At 39.7% G+C, this 26,344-nt stretch overlaps 1 protein-coding gene across 6 annotated transcripts in view; it reads left to right on the top strand.

The window, feature by feature from the left end:
- LOC106057190 (disks large homolog 1-like) overlaps positions 1 to 26,344 on the top strand; it is a 114,377-nt gene that overhangs the window by 28,972 nt on the left and 59,061 nt on the right. Inside the window, exon 1 of one of the 6 annotated variants that reach the window (XM_056012860.1) lies at positions 15,310 to 15,501. The exons of 4 other annotated variants lie outside the window; for them this stretch is intronic. In XM_056012860.1, coding sequence (XP_055868835.1) covers positions 15,427 to 15,501 — 75 coding nt within the window. In that variant the 5' untranslated portion in view covers positions 15,310 to 15,426. Of the gene's footprint in view, positions 1 to 15,309; positions 15,502 to 20,761; positions 21,120 to 26,344 lie in introns of those variants that run through there. One more of the 6 variants, XM_056012859.1, reaches the window with a different exon arrangement.

Here is a 26,344-nt window from a genome sequence, read left to right as displayed (position 1 = left end):
TAGCCGCTGGTGGACTTCACTATCAGCTGTTGCCCGCCTGCTAGCCGCTGGTGGACTTCACTATCAGCTGTTGCCCGCCTGCTAGCCGCTGGTGGACTTCACTATCAGCTGTTGCCCGCCTGCTAGCCGCTGGTGGACTTCACTATCAGCTGTTACCCGCCTGCTAGCCGCTGGTGGACTTCACTATCAGCTGTTACCCGCCTGCTAGCCGCTGGTGGACTTCACTATCAGCTGTTACCCGCCTGCTAGCCGCTGGTGGACTTCACTATCAGCTGTTACCCGCCTGCTAGCCGCTGGTGGACTTCACTATCAGCTGTTGCCCGCCTGCTAGCCGCTGGTGGACTTCACTATCAGCTGTTGCCCGCCTGCTAGCCGCTGGTGGACTTCACCTATCAGCTGTTATCCGCCTGCTAGCCGCTGGTGGACTTCACTATCAGCTGTTACCCGCCTGCTAGCCGCTGGTGGACTTCACTATCAGCTGTTACCCGCCTGCTAGCCGCTGGTGGACTTCACTATCAGCTGTTACCCGCCTGCTAGCCGCTGGTGGACTTCACTATCAGCTGTTACCCGCCTGCTAGCCGCTGGTGGACTTCACTATCAGCTGTTACCCGCCTGCTAGCCGCTGGTGGACTTCACTATCAGCTGTTGCCCGCCTGCTAGCCGCTGGTGGACTTCACTATCAGCTGTTGCCCGCCTGCTAGCCGCTGGTGGACTTCACCTATCAGCTGTTACCCGCCTGCTAGCCGCTGGTGGACTTCACTATCAGCTGTTACCCGCCTGCTAGCCGCTGGTGGACTTCACTATCAGCTGTTACCCGCCTGCTAGCCGCTGGTGGACTTCACTATCAGCTGTTACCCGCCTGCTAGCCGCTGGTGGACTTCACTATCAGCTGTTGCCCGCCTGCTAGCCGCTGGTGGACTTCACTATCAGCTGTTGCCCGCCTGCTAGCCGCTGGTGGACTTCACTATCAGCTGTTACCCGCCTGCTAGCCGCTGGTGGACTTCACTATCAGCTGTTACCCGCCTGCTAGCCGCTGGTGGACTTCACTATCAGCTGTTACCCGCCTGCTAGCCGCTGGTGGACTTCACTATCAGCTGTTGCCCGCCTGCTAGCCGCTGGTGGACTTCACTATCAGCTGTTGCCCGCCTGCTAGCCGCTGGTGGACTTCACTATCAGCTGTTGCCCGCCTGCTAGCCGCTGGTGGACTTCACTATCAGCTGTTACCCGCCTGCTAGCCGCTGGTGGACTTCACCTATCAGCTGTTACCCGCCTGCTAGCCGCTGGTGGACTTCACTATCAGCTGTTGCCCGCCTGCTAGCCGCTGGTGGACTTCACTATCAGCTGTTGCCCGCCTGCTAGCCGCTGGTGGACTTCACTATCAGCTGTTGCCCGCTTGCTAGCCGCTGGTGGACTTCACTATCAGCTGTTGCCCGCTTGCTAGCCGCTGGTGGACTTCACTATCAGCTGTTGCCCGCTTGCTAGCCGCTGGTGGACTTCACTATCAGCTGTTGCCCGCTTGCTAGCCGCTGGTGGACTTCACTATCAGCTGTTGCCCGCCTGCTAGCCGCTGGTGGACTTCACTATCAGCCCATGTCGGTCTATTTAATCTCGTAGAACAGTTTATGTTCTTAGTCGATCATTCTTTGATTTTTTCTTGGTTCGTTTTGTTTTTAAAATATGGCCACAATATGATCCACCATGGAGACCAACACAATCAATTCAGATTCTTAGATACAGGAATTTTGACTTTTTAAAAAAGAATTGATAACGTTATCTGTTAATACCATAATTGTTACAGTGTTGTAAAGATAGGGATATTGTCAGCGTATTGTAAAGGTAGAATCGTTGTCAGTGTTGTAAAGATAATAGGATCATTGCAGTGGTGTAAAGATAATAGGATCATTGCAGTGGTGTAAAGATAATATGTGTTGTAAAGATAAATGGATCATTGCATGGGTGGGAGTTTCAGAGAGAGAAGGAAAGAGTGAAAACCCCCCACCCCTATTTTTATGCACCACGCTCTCCCACATACTCCTTACTGCTCCCGTTAAACATTTCGAATAGGGACAGGACACCATTTAGCCCTATCGTTAGGCACAATTTGTTAAAATTTCCTCCGTTTTAGATCGTAAGTCCCCTCTTTAGACTTATCTAGAGACGCACGTTATACACACCTGTATTTTCCTTTACATATAGCTAACCGTATTAACCAAAGAATGCTCCCACATACACATACTCGCATACTTTATATAGGCCCTCATAGTCTCTATGACAATTCTTTTGATTTTTTTAAATTCTTGTATCTTAATCAACTAGAAACAGAGTCTTTTTTTTAAAGCCTTAAACATTAACTGAAACGGAATAAATATATAGGCATTAGTAAAGTTAATGTGCAGATATGTAATATACACTAGAAAGATGTTTCTGTTAATGCAAAGAAACTACTGGTTTTATGAGCCTAATGTTTCTCTTTTCTTTTTATTCTTAATGTCTGAAGGATCTGGTGATAAACTTGATCAAATCTTTCCCCACGCTGATGTTGTCCATTAGGTCGAAACGAAGAAAGAAAAAAAAAAAGCATTGAATTCTGTAGTAATGAGGGGGATGTCGAAATACAAAAACATTATGGGTGAAAGGGAAGAGGAAGAAGAAGATTCTGAAGCTAAATATGTCCGTTAATTATTTCTATTCAGACATTACCGGATTTTTTTGTTTTTTTTTGGGGGGGGGGGGGGTCTGTGTATGTGTTCGTGCTATTTCCCCGTGGGTCTACTCGAAAAACTTTTAATGACTACTGAAATAGTCTATGAATTGACTCCACTAGCTTATGATGTCTGCTACTAATGACTTGTAAGGTAATGCTTGATATCTAACTGCACTGCACAGTTCCGATTTAATGAGTATTTATTTCTTAATTTATTTCTTTTGTATCCTGAACATGAACTGGTGAATTCAATTCTTTGAGATTTCTGTATTGTTTTGTTATTGGCGGACGTTAACATTTGGCTTTGCACCCACGGACACAATATCCTTCAAGAAAAAATTTCTTTTCCTCTATCAACATAGTAATAACATCGTAGAGTTTTCTGATTGTGGTACTCTTCTAGAATCTAGTAGAGTTGCCAGTTGCACAGAAAAAGCTGTTCCTCGAATCCTATGTTGGTATAAGGCAGTTCGTAGCGCTCCTAAAATCTCCTAAAAAATGAAAAGTCTCCTATAATTCTCCTAAAAATTGCCAGAATTCTCCTAAAATTTTGTCCATTGTCCTATAATTTGCTTATTTCTTGCTAAAAATGTTGGGGAAAAAAACAACAGCGTAACTAGGCATTCTGATCGCATGACGCTACGGGCTAGCTGTGTTAATGAGCTGACCAGTGACGCGTCTACACCGCCTTTCACCCACTTGTGAAGCGTGATTGAAGATGGCCTTGGCTCAAGCAAGCATTTCACCTGAAATTATTTTTCTGAAGGCAGCGTAGAAATGGTTGTTTCATTTCATTGTTACAACTTAAGACGCGCTAGATCTAATCTGTATAGAGTCTATAATTAGACCAATTACCAGCCTAATGTGTAGGCTACACCCCTCTGGGCCCTCCCTCGCCTAAAATCTTCTTGTTGTAACAGTAAGAGTAACTTCGCGAGGAAATTCCGTGAATCATCTAGCTCAGTGATGCCCAAAATACGGCCCGCGTGACACATCCGGCCCGCGACAATGGTATATCCGGCCCGCTCAAACGTCGGCACAAAGTGTAGAATGTTCCCCTCCCCGCCCCCCAAAAAAGGTAGAAAAAATGTATCTTTATCTATGTTTAGGGCCCTCAATTTTTCTCTGATGAATTAGCATCAAGATCTTTAACACTGATGTAAAATGTAGCAGGAAAAGTGAACGGATCTTTACTTTTTTATGGAACATGGTAATTAGCCAACATATTTGTTTAAAAAAAAAAGAGCTATATATAGACGTCATTATGAAACCAATATGGCGGTGGTCAAGCTCCAATGTTTCTCACGTTTTAAAGTAGAGAATTGAAGCCATTTTTCGACTCGTAATTAAAAAAAAGGAATTGTAAATATCCCCTTAATGAATGTAATTACTAGATCAACGGGTTTCTCATGAAATTAGTTTGAGGTCGAATTCGTTTCGTTTCCTTTTTTGTAACATTTTGGTAATGTGGCCCACCACACGAGTGTCAGAAATTAAAATTAGGTTGGTCATCACTGATCTAGATAGAAATAGTATCTAGATTTAGATCTAAGTTAGATCTATTGAAGATAATTTGCACCTAACCTGAAAACTTTGTGAATCGTAGTCAATTTAATGATCTCGATACATCTTATGTCTAGATTACTCTAGAAATACGCTAGATTCTAGATTTACGCTAATCAGTAGAATCTAGTGAAGATAATTCTCACACAGCCGTGAAAATCCCGCAAATTTTAGTGACTTAGATCTAGAGTCTAGATTTATAGTAGGTTCAGTGAAGATAATTCGCATACAGGCGTGAAAAGTCCGCGAATTTTAATCACAGATCTTGAGTCTAGATTTACGGTAGGTTCAGTGAAGATAATTCGCGCACAGTTGTGAAAAGCTCGCAAATGTTAGTATTAGATCAAGAGTCTAGATTTACGCTAAATCACTAGAATCTAGTGAAGATAATTCGCACACAGCGCCATGAAATGCCCGCGAATTTTAGTGACTTAGATCTAGTGTCTAGATTTACGGTAGATTCAGTGAAGATAATTCGCACACAGTCGTGAAAAGTCCGCGAATTTTGGTAACTTAGATTTATAGATTTACGGTAGATTCGGTGAAGATAATTCTCTCACAGCCGTGAAAGGTCCGCGAATTTTAGTGACAGATCAAGAGTCTAGATCTACTGTAGATTTAACGAAAATATTTCGCACACACAGCTGTGAAAGGTCCGTAAAGTTCTAATAACTTTCGGTCGCAAAAGCCAGGGAGACTACATAGTTGAAAAGAAATTGTGTTTGAAAACAACAACACGCTAATAGTTCTATTACCCTCCCCCCCCCCCAATCCAAAAGCCATTATTTAGTGGTCCAAATGTCAACTAAACATACAAACAGGCCTGTATATTACAGGCTCTGTTTATGAGGATTATTTAAGCACATTTAATAAAAGAATAAAACATTACCTCAAATGCACACCCAAGACTCTAGTACTTATAAGATAGGCCTACACATGGGAACTAAAAATGTACATTTCCACCACAGTGGATACACGTAATGAAGGCATCTCTAAGGATGTTTCTTTAAAAAAAATAATGGAATAGTAACCATTTGTAATGTTCTTTAATAAATCTTTGAAAAAGAGATAGATAATTTGTATTGATCCAATTAAATGGAAATTCAGTTTGACTACAATTGACATCCTCAGCGTAACCACTTTACAATAACAATATAGATGAAAAATTCGAACAACATTCACACACGAAACACATACACACTCACAACCAGCGCTTTATGAATTAGATTTGTATGAACTTCTCGATGACGACAGATGATCTTGTAACACTCTGACCGAAAGTGGGATAAAGGAGTTATAAAATCTTTCTGTTTTAGTCCTAATGGAAAGGAGACGACCACTTCATTCATATCTTATGTAACAGTGGTCTAATGGGTGCAGGTTTTCTTTAAGAATCGTGAGTGTTTTGGAAAGGCGTTTTTCATGAAAAAGCTCTTTGAGAGATGGTAGCTGCGTTCGAGTGATATGCGATGCTTTTTTAGCGGCCCCCGAAAGGGGAAAAGACGCTATTAGTTTTGTGCGAAATGTCTGTCCGTCTGTCCCGTTTAGATCTCGTAAACTAGAAGAGATATTGAAAATCCGACTTCACAATATTTTAGACCATTCAAAGTTCTGATGCAACGGCTACTTTTTTTCCTGAAAGCGAAAATTCTAATTTTTAAAATTAATTATGCAAGCAGTTTTTTTTATAAGAAAAAGCTAATTAGTATGCATTATATGCTAGACCTAATTTAAGACGAATAGTAATCTTATAAACATCATTTTCGTGAACATTTTTTCTATATGGCGGGAATTTTTTTTTAGGATTTGAATATGAGATTGAGCCTTTTCAAAACAATTAACTTATTTAGTTCGAACCGAGGGTCCCGGGTTCGAATCCTGGTGAAGACTTGGATTTTCAACTTCTGAGTCTACCCAGCTCTAATGGGTACCTGACATTAGTTGGGGAAAAGCAAAGGCGGTTGGTCGTTGTGCTGGCTACATGACACCCTCGTTAACCTAACTTTACATTCACTTTCACGTATCCTTTGATCTGCGGGACGGTTGGGGCACTACACAAGATCAATTAACCTTCTTTCTCCATTCTTATCTCTCATTTGTCTTTGATATAATTTCATTCGGATTTTCTTTCTGAAAATATTGAAGCCTACCTGGGTGGACCACTGGTCGTGCGGTTTGCGCGCTGGACAGTCGTTTGGATTTATCGACGATCGAAGGTTCAAACCCTGCCTGCTCCCATCCCCCATCGTCCTGCGGGAGGTTTGGACTAGGAAGTAAACTATCTTCAACTCTGAAGGATTATCCGAATTATGTAAAACATTTTACTTCGGGGGCCGATTTTGAGTTTGTGTTTCCACACAAACTGTCTTTTGTAACCTTGTTAAATACTCTATTTAGTCTAAGTCTTTGTGCCAGTGAAGTATTACCATACCAGCAGGTGATGGCAAAATTAATTAGACTGCTGTTGGTTGCCGTATAGAAAAGAAAATGGTTTTTGGGATGACAGTCAAGTTGTTACTTGATTAAAAGATAACTTCCATTACAGTTTCTGTGGAAATACCACCTTGTTTCTGTTTTGGGTGGGATGTTGGCAAGATATTTTTTATTCCCAAAATCGAGTAACAATAATTGATTTGATAAATGCATAGTTCTGTGTATGTTTTACAATGTATCACACAAACAGGCGGGACACACACACATATGTATATAATACACCGGTATATATATATATATTTCATCCTTAAAAAAAAAAAAACAACCTCATAAAAGTTTGTCATGGAAAGTGCTACTAACCCTGATGGTCATAGATTGGCAGAATATGTAGTTTGAATGGACTAGTAGAAAAATCATGACGTTTGAATGGTCATAGACCGGTAGAACAAACAGGACGTTTGAATGGCCATAGCCAGGTTGAACAAATAGGACGTATGAATGATTATCGAGTGCTGTGAATAAAACTGCGCTCGTTTTACAGAGCAGACTTCTCTTTGATTGTCCTGATGTACAGGTAGTTAATGTGTCATACAGAAATAGATGTGACCACCCCTCTTGTTCCCCTCCTCTCTCACTATCCTCCTAGAATTCTCAACCTACACTGCCTAGACCACTACCTTATGTGCCGACATTTTTCCTGTCATGAAAAATTAATTCATTCCTATTGATCTGCGATCCGTCTTCCTAAGGCAGTAAGGGCCCCTCTAGGGACCTCTCTCCCAGTCACCCTCACAACGCCTTTTTTTATTTTACTCCTCTCCCCCCCCCCTCTCTCTGTACCCTTTGAATGCCGGAGTTTGGCGTTGAATTTTGGCTGGCCTCTAACGACATCTCTATTTCTAATACATTGAATGCTCTTCACCCATCTGATGCGGATCGATTGTTGCCGCGTATCTTGAAATATTGTTAATTACCTGGTCGACATCCGAGGATCATATTTTCACTGTCTGGCCGTAGAATCCTGTAGCTGGCAAGGCGCTCTATTGGTCCCCGGATGGAAACATTACGCCTCGACTAGCTCCATTAGCAAGACAACTAGGCAATCCTTCAATCCATTCTTCTCTACTCAGATTAAGGCCAGGGAGTGGGAGACTGAAAGGATAGATTTTCTGTTCACTTTAAAAATAGTCTTTCTTACATCATTACTGCTGTTATCTGGTATGATAGATCTGGTCCAATTTTGTTTTTATGCCTGTGGATAAAAATAGAAAATCAGCCTTTAAATTGTTCGCCAAAGAATATCGAATGTTTAACTGTATGATACATTGTACAGAATCTTGCTCATTTAATAATAGCCCCTAACTAAAAGTTGTTTCTACAGTAGTAAACAGAATACAAAACTAACTTATACGTTAAGTTTATATCTATCTCTAACCCTATGCCTGAAACCACTCCACCCTATAAAGTAGATCAACCACATCGTTAAGGAAACCCAAAACTTCTATTTCAAACCAGTAATTTACAACAGCGATAATGTTTCAATGAATTTGAGCGACTTGTCAAATATTTCAATCTGCTGTCTCCAGGTCATAAAATGCGGTTAGTTGACTGGACAATCTGGACATAGATGTGCTCGAGTCCCCATTTTATAAACTGAGCAACTTAAGACTTCTCTTTTGACCGAAAGAAACCGAGCACTATAGATTTCAATCTGTTAGTTTTGTTCTATTAGCCTCCTCTTTGAACAGTGTTCAGCCCACCACGTAGTTCTTAGCTTCCTTGTGACTTAGCCATGGCACTTTGTTTCCTTACATTGCCCTGCTTTCAGCTACTTTCTGTAACCGACAGTGTTTTGTTCCTTTTAGTTTTTCTTCCTGTTTTTTTTTATTTTTTATTTTAAATCCATCAGAAGTACGTTGTGCGAGTGTGTGCTGCACATTCCCAGGAGGCTTTTCCTCCCAGCGCGCGCGGTGGTACTAGACATTGTCATTTCATGTTGGACACTTATGTCTTAGTAATGAGGTTAGCGGACTCGGAGAAGACAGACCCTTGGGGTCGGGGGGAGAGATTGGTAGAGCTATAGAAAGGAGTAAGACGAGGCCATAGCTAGGGACGGGTGGGTGTTGGGTGGGGGTGAAACTGACGTGACAGAAATAGTGTAAACAATTATGTTCTGCCTGTGAAAATGTCTGGAATCACAAGCCACTTGTCGTGTCAAATTAGTTTTGGATCACAAGTAAAGTCTGGACCCTAACTGTCCGCTTGACCGCGGAGTTGAACTACACAATAAAGGTTGGCTTGTTCGGATGGAAAGAAAAAATAAATAGAGCAGCCAGGATTTCTGGAGGAAAGTTGTAAGAAAGTATTTCATAGGATAGATCTGGTGCAGAAACAAACACACACGTCTCTCTCTTTGGTCAGTAGTGCAAGCAAGGGGAGGAAGGGAAGGGGGTGGGGAGGATGACTTATTGGGTGGAATCTTGAGATGCACTAACAAGAACATTTTCCTCTGCTAGATCTCCGATAGGAAGTAAAGAACTTTTCTATTAATTGGAACGCACTTGTCAATAATAATGATCCATATTTTTTTCTTCCGAATTATGAAAAAAAAAGTGTGCCATTTTGCGTTGTACAGTTAAACATTTATTTGAGACAATGGCTTTATTTTATGTCTTGTGTTTACTGTGCACTTACAATGCACTGATTCTACAGCCCACTCTACTGGTATCATTTCTGGGTCACATAGTATTGAACTATACGTCATTAACATCGAATTACAACGCACCGCAAAAGAAGAAGTCGTTTATTACTGACCTCGATAGAACCGTAGATCTGTGATAGAACAGTTTACAAACTCAGTAGACTGCTGACCTCGATAGAACCGTAGATCTGTGATAGAACAGTTTACAAACTCAGTAGACTGCTGACTTCGATAGAACCGTAGATCTGTGATAGAACAGTTTACAAACTCAGTAGACTGCTGACCTCGATAGAACCGTAGATCTGTGATAGAACAGTTTACAAACTCAGTAGACTGCTGACCTCGATAGAACCGTAGATCTGTGATAGAACAGTTTACAAACTCAGTAGACTGCTGACCTCGATAGAACCGTAGATCAGTGATAGAACAGTTTACAAACTCAGTAGACTGCTGACCTCGATAGAACCGTAGATCTGTGATAGAACAGTTTACAAACTCAGTAGACTGCTGACCTCGATAGAACCGTAGATCTGTGATAGAACAGTTTACAAACTCAGTAGACTGCTGACCTCGATAGAACCGTAGATCTGTGATAGAACAGTTTACAAACTCAGTAGACTGCTGACCTCGATAGAACCGTAGATCTGTGATAGAACAGTTTACAAATTCATCGTTGTATGTGAATTTCTATTTCTTCTGGTTATCAATTCAAACAATGAAACCTCCGAATTTATTATTTTGTTCTTATTGAGAGAGGGGAGAGAGAGAGAGAGGATCAGAATGTGTGTTAATTGGTAGCTTTGGGAGCTGTCGTCATGATGGATTCGATAAATATCAACTTTCTTCTTGTTTTTTTTTCCCTGATTAGATTTTAAAAAAAATATTTTCTTGGGTTTGTCTTGATGCGTTGTCTTCGTCTCTGGTTGACAAATAGCTGAATGAAATCATTAGGTCTTTATTAATTGAAGCTTAGCTCTGTAACTTCGTTTCTAGACACAAAATATAAGTCTTGACTAGACACAAAATAGAAGTCATAATTTAGACACACTAATTTGTTTGTTTGTTTGCTAGAAATTGCGGCATAAACGCCGCGAAACCACGTGGTTAGTGTCACGTGAATGAGATCAAACTATCGCACATTGTAAGCTGTAGCACTTTAGTTAGTCAGTAGATCAGGAAAACTCTTCTCTCCCCTGATGTTGTCATGGACTTGCTCCACGTGCTTCAGCTTCTATGATTGATGCTGTCGATTCATTTCATCAACCTGCTGCTCTAATCCAGTTGGGAAATTTCTTGGTGGAACTGGTGAAAGAAGAATAATTTTTTAAAAATTCATTTGATCCCCCCCCCCCCTCACTGGCGTAACAACGTCCGCTAGAGATAAAAATTTATTGCAAGGAAATGCAATTTGTCCTCCTCCCCCCCCCCCCCCCCCCCAACAGTATCACCCCCCGAAATTGTGCTCGCTGCGTTTTTTTTTTTTAATATATTTTCTTTTCATCGTCGTTCGTTCCAACCTTTACGATGGATCTGGTCACGTGGTTTACACCGTTGCTATGGAGCTGGAAGACTTGGTTTGAAAACAAAACATTTTGCTAAACGTTACTACAAATCTCTTCAGTGTTGCTCCCCTCGCCTCGTTTTGACCAGCTGGAAGCTATTGTGGGTGGAGTCACTTAGATTTACCAAGTCAGAAATATCATTTTTAATAGTTTACGGTGAAACAGAATGTATGGACGAGGCGGTTGTGATTTGTGTAGGATGTCATATTAAAATCACATGAGAAGATCACGTGACTTTGTGTCTGTTTTAGCCATGTGTCGTGTGTTTGTAGCCATGGATCCTGTGTGTGTAGCCATGTATTGTGCATGCGTAACCAACAAAGTATCTTGTGTTTGTAGCCATGTATATTTTTGTTTTTGTAACCATTTATTCTGTATGTGTAGCCTTCCATGTATCCTGTGTGTAGCCGTGTATCGTGTGTGTGTCACCTAGTATCCTATATTTGTAGTTGTGTATCCTTTGCGCTAGTAGCCAAGTATCCTATGTGTATAGCCGTGTATCATGTTCGTGTGTAGTCGTGTATCTTGCAACTGATGACAGTTGCCAGAGATGGACTTAATAGCGTGCAGGTCTGAACAGTATAATTGTCACTTTTACTTTTCCTCTCCTGGCTGTGTCCCAAGAGCAGGGTGAGTGCTGGATGAATAAAATAAACGGGGGATAAGCCAAAGTGGCGAAGAGGGAGGCTTACTGTTCTCGGGGAAAAAGGGGGGGGGGGGAGTTCTGACATATTAATTACGGGTTGATGTCCGCTTTCATGTTGAATTATTTGGTCATCTCTGGCAGTCACCAGTGAGAACGTTTGGATGCTTCCTTAGACATTGAAAAGATGATGTCAGATTGAATTAGGATTTAAACGTTTGAAAAATGTTTAGTGTCGTTCAGTTGGTCTCCTCCAGTCTAGTTTAAAGGAAAAGTTTGTATACCATCCTGTACATTTTTGATTTCATGTCGCTATAACATCAACTTGGCGATGTGTGCTGGTCTTTTAATCTCAGTCTTTCTTTGATCTAAGAGGTGAAGTTTTGGCTCTGATGTAAATACAGTTTGTTTCCTCTTTGATCAGGGGACATTTTTTTTTCTTCATTTCTGTTGGTTACAATTTTGTTCACAAGATTCGTGATGGTTAATGTTAATAATGTTAGAAAGAATGGTCTCCATGTTGCCTGAGAGTGTGTTTGTGAAATATGTGTCACTGTTAGAGGATCAGCAACTTCTTAGTGGAATGTTTGAACAACTTGTGGAGTTACCTCCCATCTCCTCCTAAATGTAAAACTCTTTTGACAAAGCTCGGCCTCTGTGCAAAGCCAATACGTATTGTCGAACTTAGCTGACAAGAAAAAAAAACAAATTCAAAAGAGAAAGAGAAGGTAAAAAAAAACAGAATGGGAGTGGGGGTGTTAAGGAACTGATTGAATTTTGTGGAAGCAAAGGTCGGAAGGAGATAATCTGGTCATTACTGAAGTCATGGCCATGGTTTCGTCAATTCTTCCAAAGATGGTCCCCATTCCCTCCTCAATCTGTCTGTAATTAGTTCTTCAACTTTTCTTTTAGCTCCACTTATGTCTGACGTGACCGGATGTTACTGCTATCCAACATCCGAGATATTGTCTGATTTCCAGCCTCCACTTGGACTTCGGGGGTTTGGTCCCCGGGGACCGGAAGTTGGTTTATCTGTCTGCTTGTTTCTAGACGTCCATTATCATTTGCCGCCTTGGTGGGAAGTCTTTGGATTTTTTTTTATCTCGTTCGCTAGTTTTAGTTTTTCTTTTTCTATGATTTTTGTGTGTGTTAATCTCCAGCTAGTCTAGAATAAATGTGGTTATGAGATTATAATTGTAGCAAACAGAGAAGGGAACCAACAACAATGAAAGCACAAGTGTAAATGGAGTTCAGTGGGTGAATGGTGGGCCTGATTGTGTTGGGCAAGGAGTTGGGTGCGTTTTTTTTTTTTTTTTTCGATATTAAAGGAAGTTCTTTGTCTCCATCAATTAGATCAGTTTGTTGTTGAAATGTGAATTGGGTTTTCTTGTAGATGTTTTTCTGTTTCATGCAGTTGACTTTTCTTTGTAACACTCAACCTCCCCCCCCCCCACTCTATCTATCTATCTATCTATCTATCTATCTATCTATCTATCTATCTATCTATCTATCTGTCTGTCTGTCTGTCTGTCTGTCTGTCTGTCTGTCTATCTATCTATCTATCTATCTATCTATCTATCTATCTCATTTGGAAGCTATGACAATGTCTTCGATTCCGAAGATCAAAGATGTTTGTATGTTGATAGTTGTCAGATGTGTGCAGATGTGTTGAATTTTGTAATCCAGGCTCCATTTTGTCCTCATTGTCTCCAGCATCACGTTTCATAAGGCCACGGTCATGGTCAATCATGTTAAACCTTTCGTGAAGTGGACATCGTATCGTTTCAAGTTTTAAGTAGATTTTTAAAAGTAGGCAGTACAGTTAGAGCACAGATTGAAGCGCTATCCAGTCCCTTTGAAATCATCGACTGTCTTGATCTTTGAAATGCCACTGTGGATGGTTGAAGACGGAGAGGAACGCGTAGCATTGAGAGGAACAATATGAAACGTGTATCCAAATAGCGCGAATATTTTCCTTAAGGTCCTTATTGCAGACTATTGGAGATTTTCCCACTGACGTTTATTCATAGTAATCTGCTCTTTGTTTACAAAGTAGATTTTTTATTGGATGCTAAAATGGGGCAACATAATTATTACCTAGTTTTTAAAATGTATAATTAATCAATAATTCCCTATTCTTTGCACCGGATACACCGAAAAGCGTCCTCTATGCCTATATTTTATGAAAATGCTCAATTCTTCTATTGCTTGCATGTTTTATATTGATGCTTACCTAACAGCTTTTGCTAATTTTGATTTCTGTACGTGACTTTTTTGTTGTTGAATATTTTTTTAAAAAATTTGTTATCCTTTTGATCTGAGCCGTGTGCGCTGTACACATCCAGTGGCACTCGATACTCTTCCCCTGCAGTGCAATGTTTGGTGTTCTAGAAGTCTTTTGTACATCTTAGGAATTGCCCAGAGACAAGATCGCCTTTTTTTTCTTCTTTGGTCTACCGTCAACTTTGCGACCTCTGACCTATTACACCTAACGGCCTATTGGAATACTTTTTGTGTGCCGGGCCTAATCAGATTTGGTCCACTTGCTTCAGAGTACATCCCCTCTAGGGTGACCAGGAGCACTGCTTTCTATTTCCCAGTCACCGCCGCTCTTCGGGCGACACGACTTGGTCCAGGCCGTGTGAACGTTTCCAGTCAAATCATCAGTGACACCCAAGACTTAACTCGTTTCGTTACTTCATTTCCGCTCTTTTTTTTCCCCAGCAGAATAAGGGGATTGGGGGGGGGGGGAGATAGTCTTCCTCTCATGAAATTCTTTTAACTTGCTCACTACTATCAAAGCTTATTGAATAAATTGAATGTAGGTAATGATTGGTTGGTGATGAGAGATTTCCTTTAGTTTGATGTGTTTAGTTCAAACTGTAGGACATCTTTTGTTGACTTATTTCTAATTTAATTCTTGTTCGTTAAAAATATTATTTCATCGTAATAGTTACAGTGCTGTATTTTTTTATTTTTTTTTTTGGAAGTTTTTCGCTACCTGGTTATCATTTGTTAGCCTTTAACCACCTAGGGTATTATCTCATTTGGAAGCCATTCGCTACCCAATAAGTCCTGCTATCTCATTTGGAAGCCATTTCCTATCTTGTGTATTAGTTATCTCATTTTGACACCATTCACTGTTAGAGAAACACTATCTTATTTGGAAGCCATTTGCTGTCTTGTGTTCACTCCAATGTTATCCAAAAAAAAAAAAAAAGGTAGCAGTGCTTGAGCTGGTCTTTGATGTTTTTTATTTTAAAAAAAAAAGGGGGGGGGCTGTTACGCCGTCCTTTTCGCTCGCTTAACAAACAAACAAAAAATAATGCCATTGGCATTCGGTCATACGTGAAAATCGCCCTAACCAGCAGTACCTTTTCTAGTGTCTGCAATAGTTAAATCATAAAGGGAATGTCTTCAATTCCAAAGATTAAGGATGTTGTTTTTTGAGCATCATTCTTTATAGTTGCCATCTTAGGTCGTTAATGGGGCGCAGGTACCTTTTTTATTTTTTTTTGGTGAAACGTTCGAGAATCTTGAGTTCATTAATTTCTCTATAGCACCCTGGGACATGCGATTACCAAACAAACAAAAAATCTCACTTTCGCTTTCAATTTCTGATGCGCAAAATGAAACATTAGGAATCGAGCGTGCTAGACATTTTGCAGAGTGTCTTTGGTTGTAGACGGAATATGACGTCATCCCATATCCGCTGACGTCAGACAAGCTCTTTAAGAGCCGCACAAGCCGCTAGTACCATCGTGTTTGAGCTGTACGTGAAAAGGTACTTTTTTTTTTTTGGTCTAAAACAGGGGCCAAAATGAACAAAACATCCAGGAGACGTCTGTTTGATCGGCTGGTCCCCGCTCAGTTTAGGACCCCTGAGCCGAACTTTGTAAGTTTGTTTCTTCCTTTAGAATAAAGTAAGAGTTCTCTAGTTCTAGCTTAGTAGCTAGATCTATATGTAGATCTAGATCTAGATCTAGTGATCTAGATCTAGTTAATCTAGTCCAAGATCTAGACGTCTAGATCTAGATTTGGCTAGATCTAAAACAGTTTACAGTCTAGTCTAGATGATAGATCCACATAGACTAAAGTCTACATGACAGACCCGAGACCGAGATCTAGAATAGATAGTTAATTAGACTATGATTATAGATCTAGATCTAATGACTAATTAGATGATAGATCTAGAGTTCAGATTCATGGTTCTCGATTAGCATTGTTCCTAGCAATATCTAATTTCTAATCTAGATCTAATCTATAATCTATACTTAGACCTAGATCTAGACCTAGATATAGAGTCTAGATCTAGTTATAATTATAATAATAGTTACTTTATAGTACATCGACTTGTAGATTTTCTCTTTAATTGACGAGATCACTGTTATCTAGATGTACAGCTTATACTGGACTCTAATCATTTAGATTTTTGACTAGACCTAGATCTGAACCAGATCTGTATTATTATTACAGGGCCGGCCTTAGGCATAGGCAAACTAGACAGCCGCCTAGAGCCTCCGATTGGTGGGGAGGAAGTCTTGCATAGGACTCAAATGTTAATTATTATTTTTTTCTTTTTTGAGAACAAAATTGCGAAACATGGATTAGTATAACACCATTTTAAATCGTATCTGTTCCCAACAAATAGTTTGATATTTAGGGCCCTGGCCAGTGAGTGATATACATTGTTAACACATTTCAGTGTTGTTGTTTTAGGTTATTACTAATCTATTAAGAGGCAGCGAATATGTTTAATACTAGCTCATATAGATCTAGACCGCAAGGTCTGAAATGGGAACCTTTTCTACTCTACTAGCTCATCTTATTTAACTGGGATTTACAAAGTTTCTAGATCTAATCTAGAGTCTGTTTAAATTGAATCTAGTTCTAGAAATGATTTCAAGGCGCTGAATTATTTGTCCGTTTCCTTCGTTTGATAAGCAATATCAAGCTTGTGGCTCGTTGTTTATGTCCAGGAAGTGCCCATTGTTTCACTTCTGGACACCAGATCTAGTTCCGGTTGTCGTTTTTCCTTCACATCTTTCTGCGCGTGTTGAACTGCAATGCCTCGACAAGCTCCCGCTGAATTACATGCACAGGAAACTTCTAAAGCAAGAAGCGGGGGTATCGCTCATGCTGTGGTGACCTCCCTTCGTGCGGGCAAGGGGTTATTTGATCACTAGGTGGCGGACGTACGTGGTCATCTTCATGTTGTCATATTTTCTGGTTACCTTGGCAACGCGGCTGAAATTGCTGCTAACAGATTACAGCCTGGCATAATAACATTGTTTTGAAACAACATGCTCTCCAGCTGTGTTGACAGGACGACCACTCGTTGTGTGAGTAGAGCTGGTCGTCTATACCTGGTTTCAAAAGCTTTTGACTTGAACATTGATCGTCATTGAGACAAATAATAATTGAGAATGTTGAAACCTCCCTTCTTTTTTTTTTCCCAACATTAAATCCTACGTTGAAGATAGATGTTTTTTTCTTTAATATATTGTAATTTTCTGTAACATACTGAAATTTGCTGCTTTGGTATTAGTGTCCATTTTGTTGTTTTTTTTTAATCATCGAAATTGAGTTATGGTATTCCATTCAGCTCAAAAATTGTATTACACATAGATTATAGATGCAATTTTATCTGCTTAGTAATTAATCCTAGTAGATGTGTTATCGTACTTACTTTTTTTTTCTGGTAAATCAAATAGCTGTACATGTATGTAACACATTCAGAATGCGCCTTATTTAATTCTAAACTAGTCAGCAGGATGTCAAAACGTTCATTATCAACAATATAAAATTCTTGGTCCTGACCACTGACTGACAGATCACGTGCCGTGGACGTTTAAGTACGAAAATTGAACCTGTTCTTTCTCCCCTGCAGCCTTGGATAACTAAGTCATTTTCAAATTGACCATAAATTGATTTTTTATTCGCAATTTCTACCAATTATGTATTTGAAAAACATTTTGATGTCTAAAGTTAGCAAACAAAATTGTCAGTTTACATAAGGAGCTATTAAAAGTGTGTGTGTGCGTCTTTTTTTTTTTTTGGGGGGGGGGGTATAATACGGTTTATGAAGATGGATTCGTCATAAAAAGGTGCCCCTCTAAATCTAGATCTAAAACTAGATCTATGACATGACTGACAAAACAAAACAAAATACAAATATGTAAACTGTAAACAATGTTCCGAATAGTTATGTTTCTTCTTTGCAACTGTTCTGTGGGAAGGCGTGTTTCATTTGAATATGGGGGCATTATAGTGCAGGGAGATGAAAGGCTACAATTGATGGACCTAAGAAGTGTTTGTGCATACTCCCTAATAGGGGTTTGAGGGCCATTCGAGTGAAGGACGAAAGAGACACATATACTCTCTTAAACTTTAGTCCAACTCTGGGACGTCTGGGTTTGTTCTGTTTTGAAATGTAGATCGCTCTTTCTTCTTTGAACATTATGAATCTCAGCGACAGTTACCTAGGACATCACAGTACTCGGAGCATGTAGTGACTGGTGCATCAAATATTGACCCGTTCATTTTCATATAATGTATTGCAGTCTAGACATTTAACCACAGTGATATTTACTTTTAGCAACGTAAACATTGCTAGAATACAAAGTTAGAAATGTAAAGTTTTAAATTCAAAATGTACTACTGTTCTTTTCATTAACACATTTTATAACATTGATAAGTTGCATCCGGAGAAATTACTGATATTGTTCGTTTTATTCTTGTGCCTGATTTAATTTTCTAGAAAGAGTTTTAGTGGGTTTTTTTTTTCCGAGTCTGCATCACTGCAAAGTAATGTAAATTTTTTACCAGGATTCGAACCCGGAACCATCGGTAAAACTAAGCGATTGACCACCCAAACACCGCGCCGCGCATCAGTTGTAAGCGCGGAATAAATATGTTGCTTAACATCTCCTTTTGATGTGCCATTATCCATGATGCTCTTAGCCTTCACACTAAGGGCATGCATCTCACAGCTACTTAATCCTAACGACTGTCATTCTTGGTGGCATCCCAGTGTATGGATTATTGAATTGAGAAATGAGTGAGAACCATGTTAGTAGTAGCTTTCTTATGGTAGATGTCAAAACATATAAGTGAAATGCGAGTAGGCCACTAGCTGTTGGGGTGAACCCTGTCAAAGAGTGGAAGACGAAAGACGCAGTAGCCTTCGGTTCCCGTCAAGTGAATGTCTGTCTCAATGTATTCGTTCACTCCCACAGGGGCTCACACCAACTCTAGGACTCCCTCGTCTGCAGGCCACATTACTTGTTGCGTTGGTGAAGGAAAAGCAGAAGGTTCACTTAATATTCAAACCGTATAATGTGTCCATTCCTCCCTTCTTCCTATTCTTCTTCACTCTCTCTCTCTCTCTTTCTCTCTCTCCTCAGGGTCGAGAAAACGTTTTCATTAAGGTGTTATTTTATTCATAAGTGTTGCTGACACTTCTTGTCATTTATTTTCATGGCTTTTGTTCCATGTAGTGTACGGAATGAATTGAATTCAATAGAATGTTTGTATAACATTCAGTGATGAGTGTTGGATTCGGAAAATTGGGGGGGGGGGGGGTCTACTCTGTGCGTGTTGGAAAGGTGCACTAATTGTCGTTCTTATGTTCTCATTATCTCTTGACATGAAGTTTGGACTTACTTCTCCTTACTTTGACATTTCCGCACTGCCAGGTCAATGGAGCGAACAAATACAAGTGTGCCTTTTGTTTTTAGACTAATAGTTACACTTATCATTTTATCTTGTAAGTTACCGACTTTCCTTCCAAAGAGAATAAATTAACTTTCTACGTGTCAGTGTGGTCGTGTATGTACATTATTTGAAGACTAAGTCACTGGCTATTCAGACAAACCGTTTCATGTTTCATGCTCTAGTGGCACTAGGGAAGAAGGAACACTTGAAATGTCTGTTCATTCATCAACTAAAAGAGATTATTTGAAGTCTTTCTATTTTCACAAATGTAAACAAAAATAGAGAGCAATGTTGTCTTTGAACAAAAGATGTAGATGAGTTTCATTTTGTTTCGTCCTATAGAGTTTCCCGTTACAGTTTTTAGAGATGATCCGTAGCAAGTCTGTACTCCATGTAAACTAAAAACTAAAGGCTTTTGCACTTGATAAATACGAACCAGATTCAGAGGGTCATTTCTGAACATTCTGCTTCAAGTCATCATCTATTTATATTTATACTCATGGCAATTTTATGGTCGTTCACAATATTGCAGATGTTCCTATTTAAAACCGAAAGATTGATGAAACATTATTATTTCCCCCCCCCCCCTTTTTTTTTCTTCTCTTTCACAAACACACACACACAAACACTCACACACGCAAACACTCACACATCAAAATATCTCAGATTTAAAAGTAGATCGCAGTGTATTTTTTTTTTTTTGGTGGGTGGTATTGAGGAGGGTAGGGGCTTTGTCTTTGAATGGGGGGTGAAGCCCCACTGAAGTCTGCTAGCGACTAGTGGGTGTCCGTGCACTGTCTGGCTGGGTGTTGTCAGAAAGATCTTACCTTGTCTTAGATTTAGATTGCTGGATTAGAAACGTAATGGAATGGAGATGTCATGCTTAACCTTTAGCTTGCATTGCTAAGAGACCATCTTGTACAGTCTACGTAATCTAGCCGCTGTGCTGATACTGTGTTATTATAGAGAAGGTTTCTATCCGAATCCTCACAGTTCATCAGCACATCCTACAAGCAAAGATTGTGATAGACACTGGACTTATTGAAATTGTCAGTAAATGTGAACATTTTTTTTTAAAAATCATTCACTGGACCATATATTTGACACTTTGACTGAAAAGAATAAATAACTATGAGTGTCCAAATGCACTTGCAGGAAATTATTTTTAGGCAGCACATGCTTGTCTAATGGAATTCAAGATCGTAGGCAAATATTCTATTGTTTTAGCGTTTAATGTTATTGTAGTAACAGTCCATCTAGATTTAATTCTATTAAGAGTTGGCAATACAGACCATACTAGTAAGTTTATTGATGTAAAAGCCCACTGGAGACGGATGTGATTAATATAATGTGATCGTGTCTTACCGTGACCATTAGGGTCTTTTCCTTAGTGATGTTTCGGAATGCATCATTGGAGATCTGTTGGCTGATGACGGCGATAGTTGCAACTGTTTCTCGTTCGAGAATGGATTACGTAATTGTTACTTTGTGCATATTCTTTGGATTACCAGCGGACGCATGTGCGAAACGTCGCACGTGACTCGTGACGTCAATTCGGGGTGAGCAGAAGCCTATTTTTGCCTTACCTGCTGGTCTGTGGAGTGACCATGCCGGTGCCCGCCTAGAATGTTCTGGGAAATCGGCGAGAAGAGAAAGCCCAGCATAGTATTGATGATGCTGTCGTGGCTTCATTTCCGCTACATGGGGCGCCCTCAGCACCGCACCACCAGGTCGGTCAGCTTCAAGAAGTACGTGGACTTGATCACGTATGACAGGGAGTACCTGGTCTCATTCCTAGTAAGTCTTCTTGTTCCAGTCTTTGTGGGATTGGGGTTAGGACACATGACACTACTTGAAGATGGGGTTAGGACTAATGACACTACTTGAAGAAGGGGTTAGGACAATGACACTACTTGAAGATGGGGTTAGGACTAATGACACTACTTGAAGATGGGGTTAGGACACATGACACTACCTGAAGATGGGGTTAGGACATATGACACTACTTTAAGTTGGGGTTAGGACACATGACACTACTTGAAGATGGGGTTAGGACACATGACACTACTTGAAGAAGGGGTTAGGACAAATGACTTTACTTGAAGAAGGGGTTAGGACAAATGACACTACTTGAAGATGGTGTTAGAACAAATGACACTACTTGAAGATGGTGTTAGGACAATGACACTACTTGAAGATGGTGTTAGGACAAATGGCACTACTTGAAGATGGTGTTAGGACAAATGTCACTACTTGAAGATGGTGTTAGGACAAATGACACTGCTTGAAGATGGGGTTAGGACTAATGACACTACTTGATTATTGTGTTAGGACCAATGGCACTACTTGAAGATGGTGTTAGTACAAATGACACTTCTGAAAGAATTTTGCCTTTCAGTCATTTCGTGTATTGATGTTGTTTGTATTTACATCTATATTGTTATTGTTACTGTAGTTACGCTGAGGTGGCCAATTTTAGTTAAACTGAATTTCCGTTTGATTGGACCAATAAAAATTATCTTAGCTTATATCGTAAGGTAACTGCAGTGCCTTTTTGTTGTCTAATTCAGGCAGTACGAAGTTACACGCGACAGAACCTGGACAAATAAGAGACTTTACAGAGCGTGTGTATTTTTTCCCTTAAAAGACGAAATAGATTTTAGCATGTGAATACAAAGTAATCCCTCCCACGTGACCACACCTAACTACTGAAATATGTGCTTTGTTTTAGTCGTCCTATTGGCAATAAACCTCCTTACAAAATACAGTGTAACACATTCATGTTTTAGTCGTCCTATTGGCAATAAACCTCCTTACAAAATACAATGTAACACATTCATGTTTTAGTCGTCCTATTGGCAATAAACCTCCTTACAAAATACAATGTAACACATTCATGTTTTAGTCGTCCTATTGGCAATAAACCTCCTTACAAAATACAATGTAACACATTCATGTTTTAGTCGTCCTATTGGCAATAAACCTCCTTACAAAATACAATGTAACACATTCATGTTTTAGTCGTCCTATTGGCAATAAACCTCCTTACAAAATACAGTGTAACGCATTCATGTTTTAGTCGTCCTATTGGCAATAAACCTCCTTACAAAATACAATGTAACACATTCATGTTTTAGTCGTCCTATTGGCAATAAACCTCCTTACAAAATACAGTGTAACACATTCTTGTTTTAGTCGTCCTATTGGCAATAAACCTCCTTACAAAATACAGTGTAACACATTCATGTTTTAGTCGTCCTATTGGCAATAAACCTCCTTACAAAATACAGTGTAACGCATTCTGGTTTTAGAATGCGTGGTTCTGAAATAGTTTCAATTAGCAGTTACTTTACATCTGAGACTGGCCACATAGATAGTTTTAAAAACCATGGCACTGAGTTCTGATCTTGGACTTCTAGCACAGCGAAAGTGGTCATAGGTAACCAGCGCTGGTCAGTAATGTTGTTACAGAGAAAATTAGTTGACCCTTGGGGTCAGCCTCGTGTTTTAAATAGGTTACTTATTATCCCTTTTTTCATTTAAAAAAATGGATTTTTATTTTGGGAAGTGTGTGTGTGTGTGTGTGCCACTAGCACTGACCATTGGATATCTTTTGCGGTCTGCACGCTGCTTACATCTCTTTGGGAAGAGGAAATCTCTGCACCGTGTGGTCGCAGCTCATGACTAAGTCTAAACTATTACCGGGAGAAACCATTTCCTTAACAACGGAAATTAAAGAGAGTGTCTCTTTGCTTCCTATAGAGACTGACTTGTCAGCAATTGGCAGCCAATCATTTGTTGTTAAAGTAGTTTTAGGTAGTGTGTACTTGATAGTCCTTCCAGCATTGAGCAAGACACTATTTATTACTAAAATATACTATAGTTTTAATTAATCGTAAGCTCTTGCCTAGTCTGGTAGTACTCAAATTAAAAGTAAGGCTGAATAAGAACAGAATGGCACGGCATGGCTTTAAAAAATGTCATTAATTATAGAGCATAGGAAAGTTTGTAATATATTCTATTGGGTGACATTCTAAACATAGAGACTGGACTGATATGGTTCCACACTTCTACCTCTGACTAGATACGATCACGTATGATATGGCTAGATTTGTATTGTACCACCCTTTAACCGATGACTAGGTACTTCAGTTATGACTAGATTTGTATTGTACCACACTTGTATCACAGACTAGATAGGATCACGTCAGATCTGATTACTTTTGTATTTAACACACGTCTACCTCCGACCAGATATACAACCACAATGTGGTTCATATGGACTATACAGCTAAAATGCTAAATGTTATCAGCAGATTGGGACTACTGTCATAGTTGTAGATCGGTAATTGAGAACAAATTATTCCGCTAAATGTTTTAGGTTCGATAACAATGATGAATTTGTGTCTGACTGAGAGGCGAGCACTTTTTTTTTAAAAAGAGCTTGCCTGAATAATGCTAATATGCCAGAAACTATATACTAAATATAGTGTTGTTGTTTGTTTTTATCTTTGCATTCCCCTCAACTCAAATTCCATTTGCTTTATTGGTTTGTTCATATTTGTTGTTGTATGTATTGTTATTGTCTCCTAGTTCTACATTCTATTTAATCTCGTATATCGAGCCATGATTTCATTACGCTTGCCTTGTTTCATATTTTCCTGTTGGTTTTCTATATGTATGATTGGGGAACTAGAGGGTTGACAGAACTAATGTTAGCTGTTTATTAGCTGAAGAGATAGCCGTCTGCCACTTGTAACTTTCGAAGGCCGCGGGAGGGAATAACGCGCCAACGTGACTGGGATTACTTCCCTTTGTTTGGGTTATCTTCTCACTTGGAGATCAGGTGGTGGCTGTGGTCAGTAAATGGGACCACGGGCGCGATGTGGACTGATGTAGATCACTGGAAGTATTGATTTGGTCAAGCAAGCTGTTGAGACCGGGGCTTATTATTGAATACTGATTATTGTGTGAAATAGTTGTTGACGATATTAGTCCACACTATTAGGCCTCATAAAGCAAACGTTTTATCTGAGATTTTCACGATAAACTAAAGCAACTCTAAATTTTTTACTATCTGTACTGGGAATAGACCTTGATTTTAATGACTTCACTGTATACAATTGAACTCTTGAGATATGAAGGGGGAATAACCCTTGAGGGATTATGGGCACGACATGGCCTACATTGTGCCAAAATATTAAATATCAAACAATGTCAAGGACGCTAAATTCCCTGTTGCCAACTAAATAAAAGGAATTGAATTTGAATGTTAACACTGTCTCAGTGAGTGGCAGTAAGCAAATCTACTTGATCACTGCTAGTTGGTCACCTAGTTACAAGTTACAATTCACTGAGTATAAGTCTAATGTTTCCTCATTAGTGAAATGATATACAGAAAGATGGGAGAGCTTAGAACATTTGATTGTGCAGTTCTACACAAAATAAAAGAATAAGTAATTCGTCATCTACGAAAATCTCCAATAAATGGACTTAAAACCTTAAATTGGTAGATTACTTCAAAAAACAAACTGTTAGCCAAGTGAATTCAAAATTCACAGAAGGCTATTGGTCAACTAATGTCACTGATCCTGCCCTTCCAAGATTTGCCTGCAGTGAATCTTGATCCGAATTTCCAAAAAAAAAACAAAAAAAAAAAACAGTTCCAAAATCCCAGAAAGAGGCAGTGAAATCTCTTTCAATTTGAAATTTGTGGTAATAATCAAAGGCGTGACGAATATATTGTTTAGTTTCTTACAATGGTGGATAATACAGAACAAAGTAGAGAGTTTTTCCCTTAGCTATGTACCTAGTGTTTGCTATGCTCACAGATGATGGTGTCCAAAAGAGCCTACTTGTAGTTACCAATTCTGCGTCTTTAGCTTGGGCAAACCTAAAACTATTTTCACTGTAAAACCTTGGTAATGTTGTAAACATATTCTAATAGTCCTACCAAAACTGTAACTTACATTCGTGAAAGAAAGAAAAGATCTCTTTATATTTCTGAACTTCTCTCTGGTGTTGATCTGTGCCTCGGGCTATTTTCTTTGTTCGCTGTGTAGGTCTGCGGGTAGAAGTCAACAAGATATGAAGTTGTTGACAGAGGGAGGGAATGTAGTTGTTTTTTAAAGAAGTTCCACTGTAAATGATGAGCTTTCGAAGTTCCTCTGTGACTGATGGGTTTCTGAGTGATTGGTCAACTACAAGGCGTGAAGCGGAGTCAAAGTGTCCACTGGCCCTGTGGTCGTGGAAACTTGGAGCGACTGACAGGACTCATCCATTCTGCCGATCAAAACAATGGCTGCCTGTTAGTTCCTCTAACACTTTCTCTCTCTCTCTCCTCCCCCTCTCCTTCCCCCTCTCCTTGGCTCTCTCTTTCTCACTCTCTGGTACCGTTACTTCTTCCAGTTGATTGTCGTGGGTCAGGAGCGGGATTAATGACCTGGTCAGGTCTCATGGAAAATGAATTAGTTCACGGCAACACAAATACCGCGGGGATTGTCTTAAAACTATACGCACACACACACACAGAGTGTTATCCCAACCCCCTACACACCGAACACATTGAGTCTAGCTTATTTTTATTCTTATAATCCATTCTTTTCAAGACTATTCCTGTACGCAATCAAACCCAAACTTATGTATCAATATTAATTATGCATCAATAAAGTAGAAGCTAATTTAGAACTTACAATGAATACTCCCCTATACCTTTTCAAAATAGTACCATAGATCTGTCTAATGCTCTTTGATACCTTGAACATTTCTGTGACACTGTTACTGTAGCATTGGTTCACTGCATTCAAATGTATCGATTTGTCTCATTGGTCTCCCATACCAAACAGAATCATCAAATCATTTCTCATTTACTTTTGTTGATACTAAAAAATGCAGCATGTCTGTACAACAAGATCTTAGATCTACGTTCTGTCTACTTGTTGTGGACTTCACTATTCGATAGTGTCGACCCTGGGAAGTTACTGGGCTTTGTCCGGGAAGTGGGGTTGTCTATGAAGATTTGA

This window comes from Biomphalaria glabrata, chromosome 15 (genome assembly GCF_947242115.1).
Source record: "Biomphalaria glabrata chromosome 15, xgBioGlab47.1, whole genome shotgun sequence".
NCBI classification, from domain to species: domain Eukaryota; kingdom Metazoa; phylum Mollusca; class Gastropoda; family Planorbidae; genus Biomphalaria; species Biomphalaria glabrata.
Note: the sequence above shows the minus strand (reverse complement) of the source record. Positions and strands in the feature narration are given on the sequence as shown.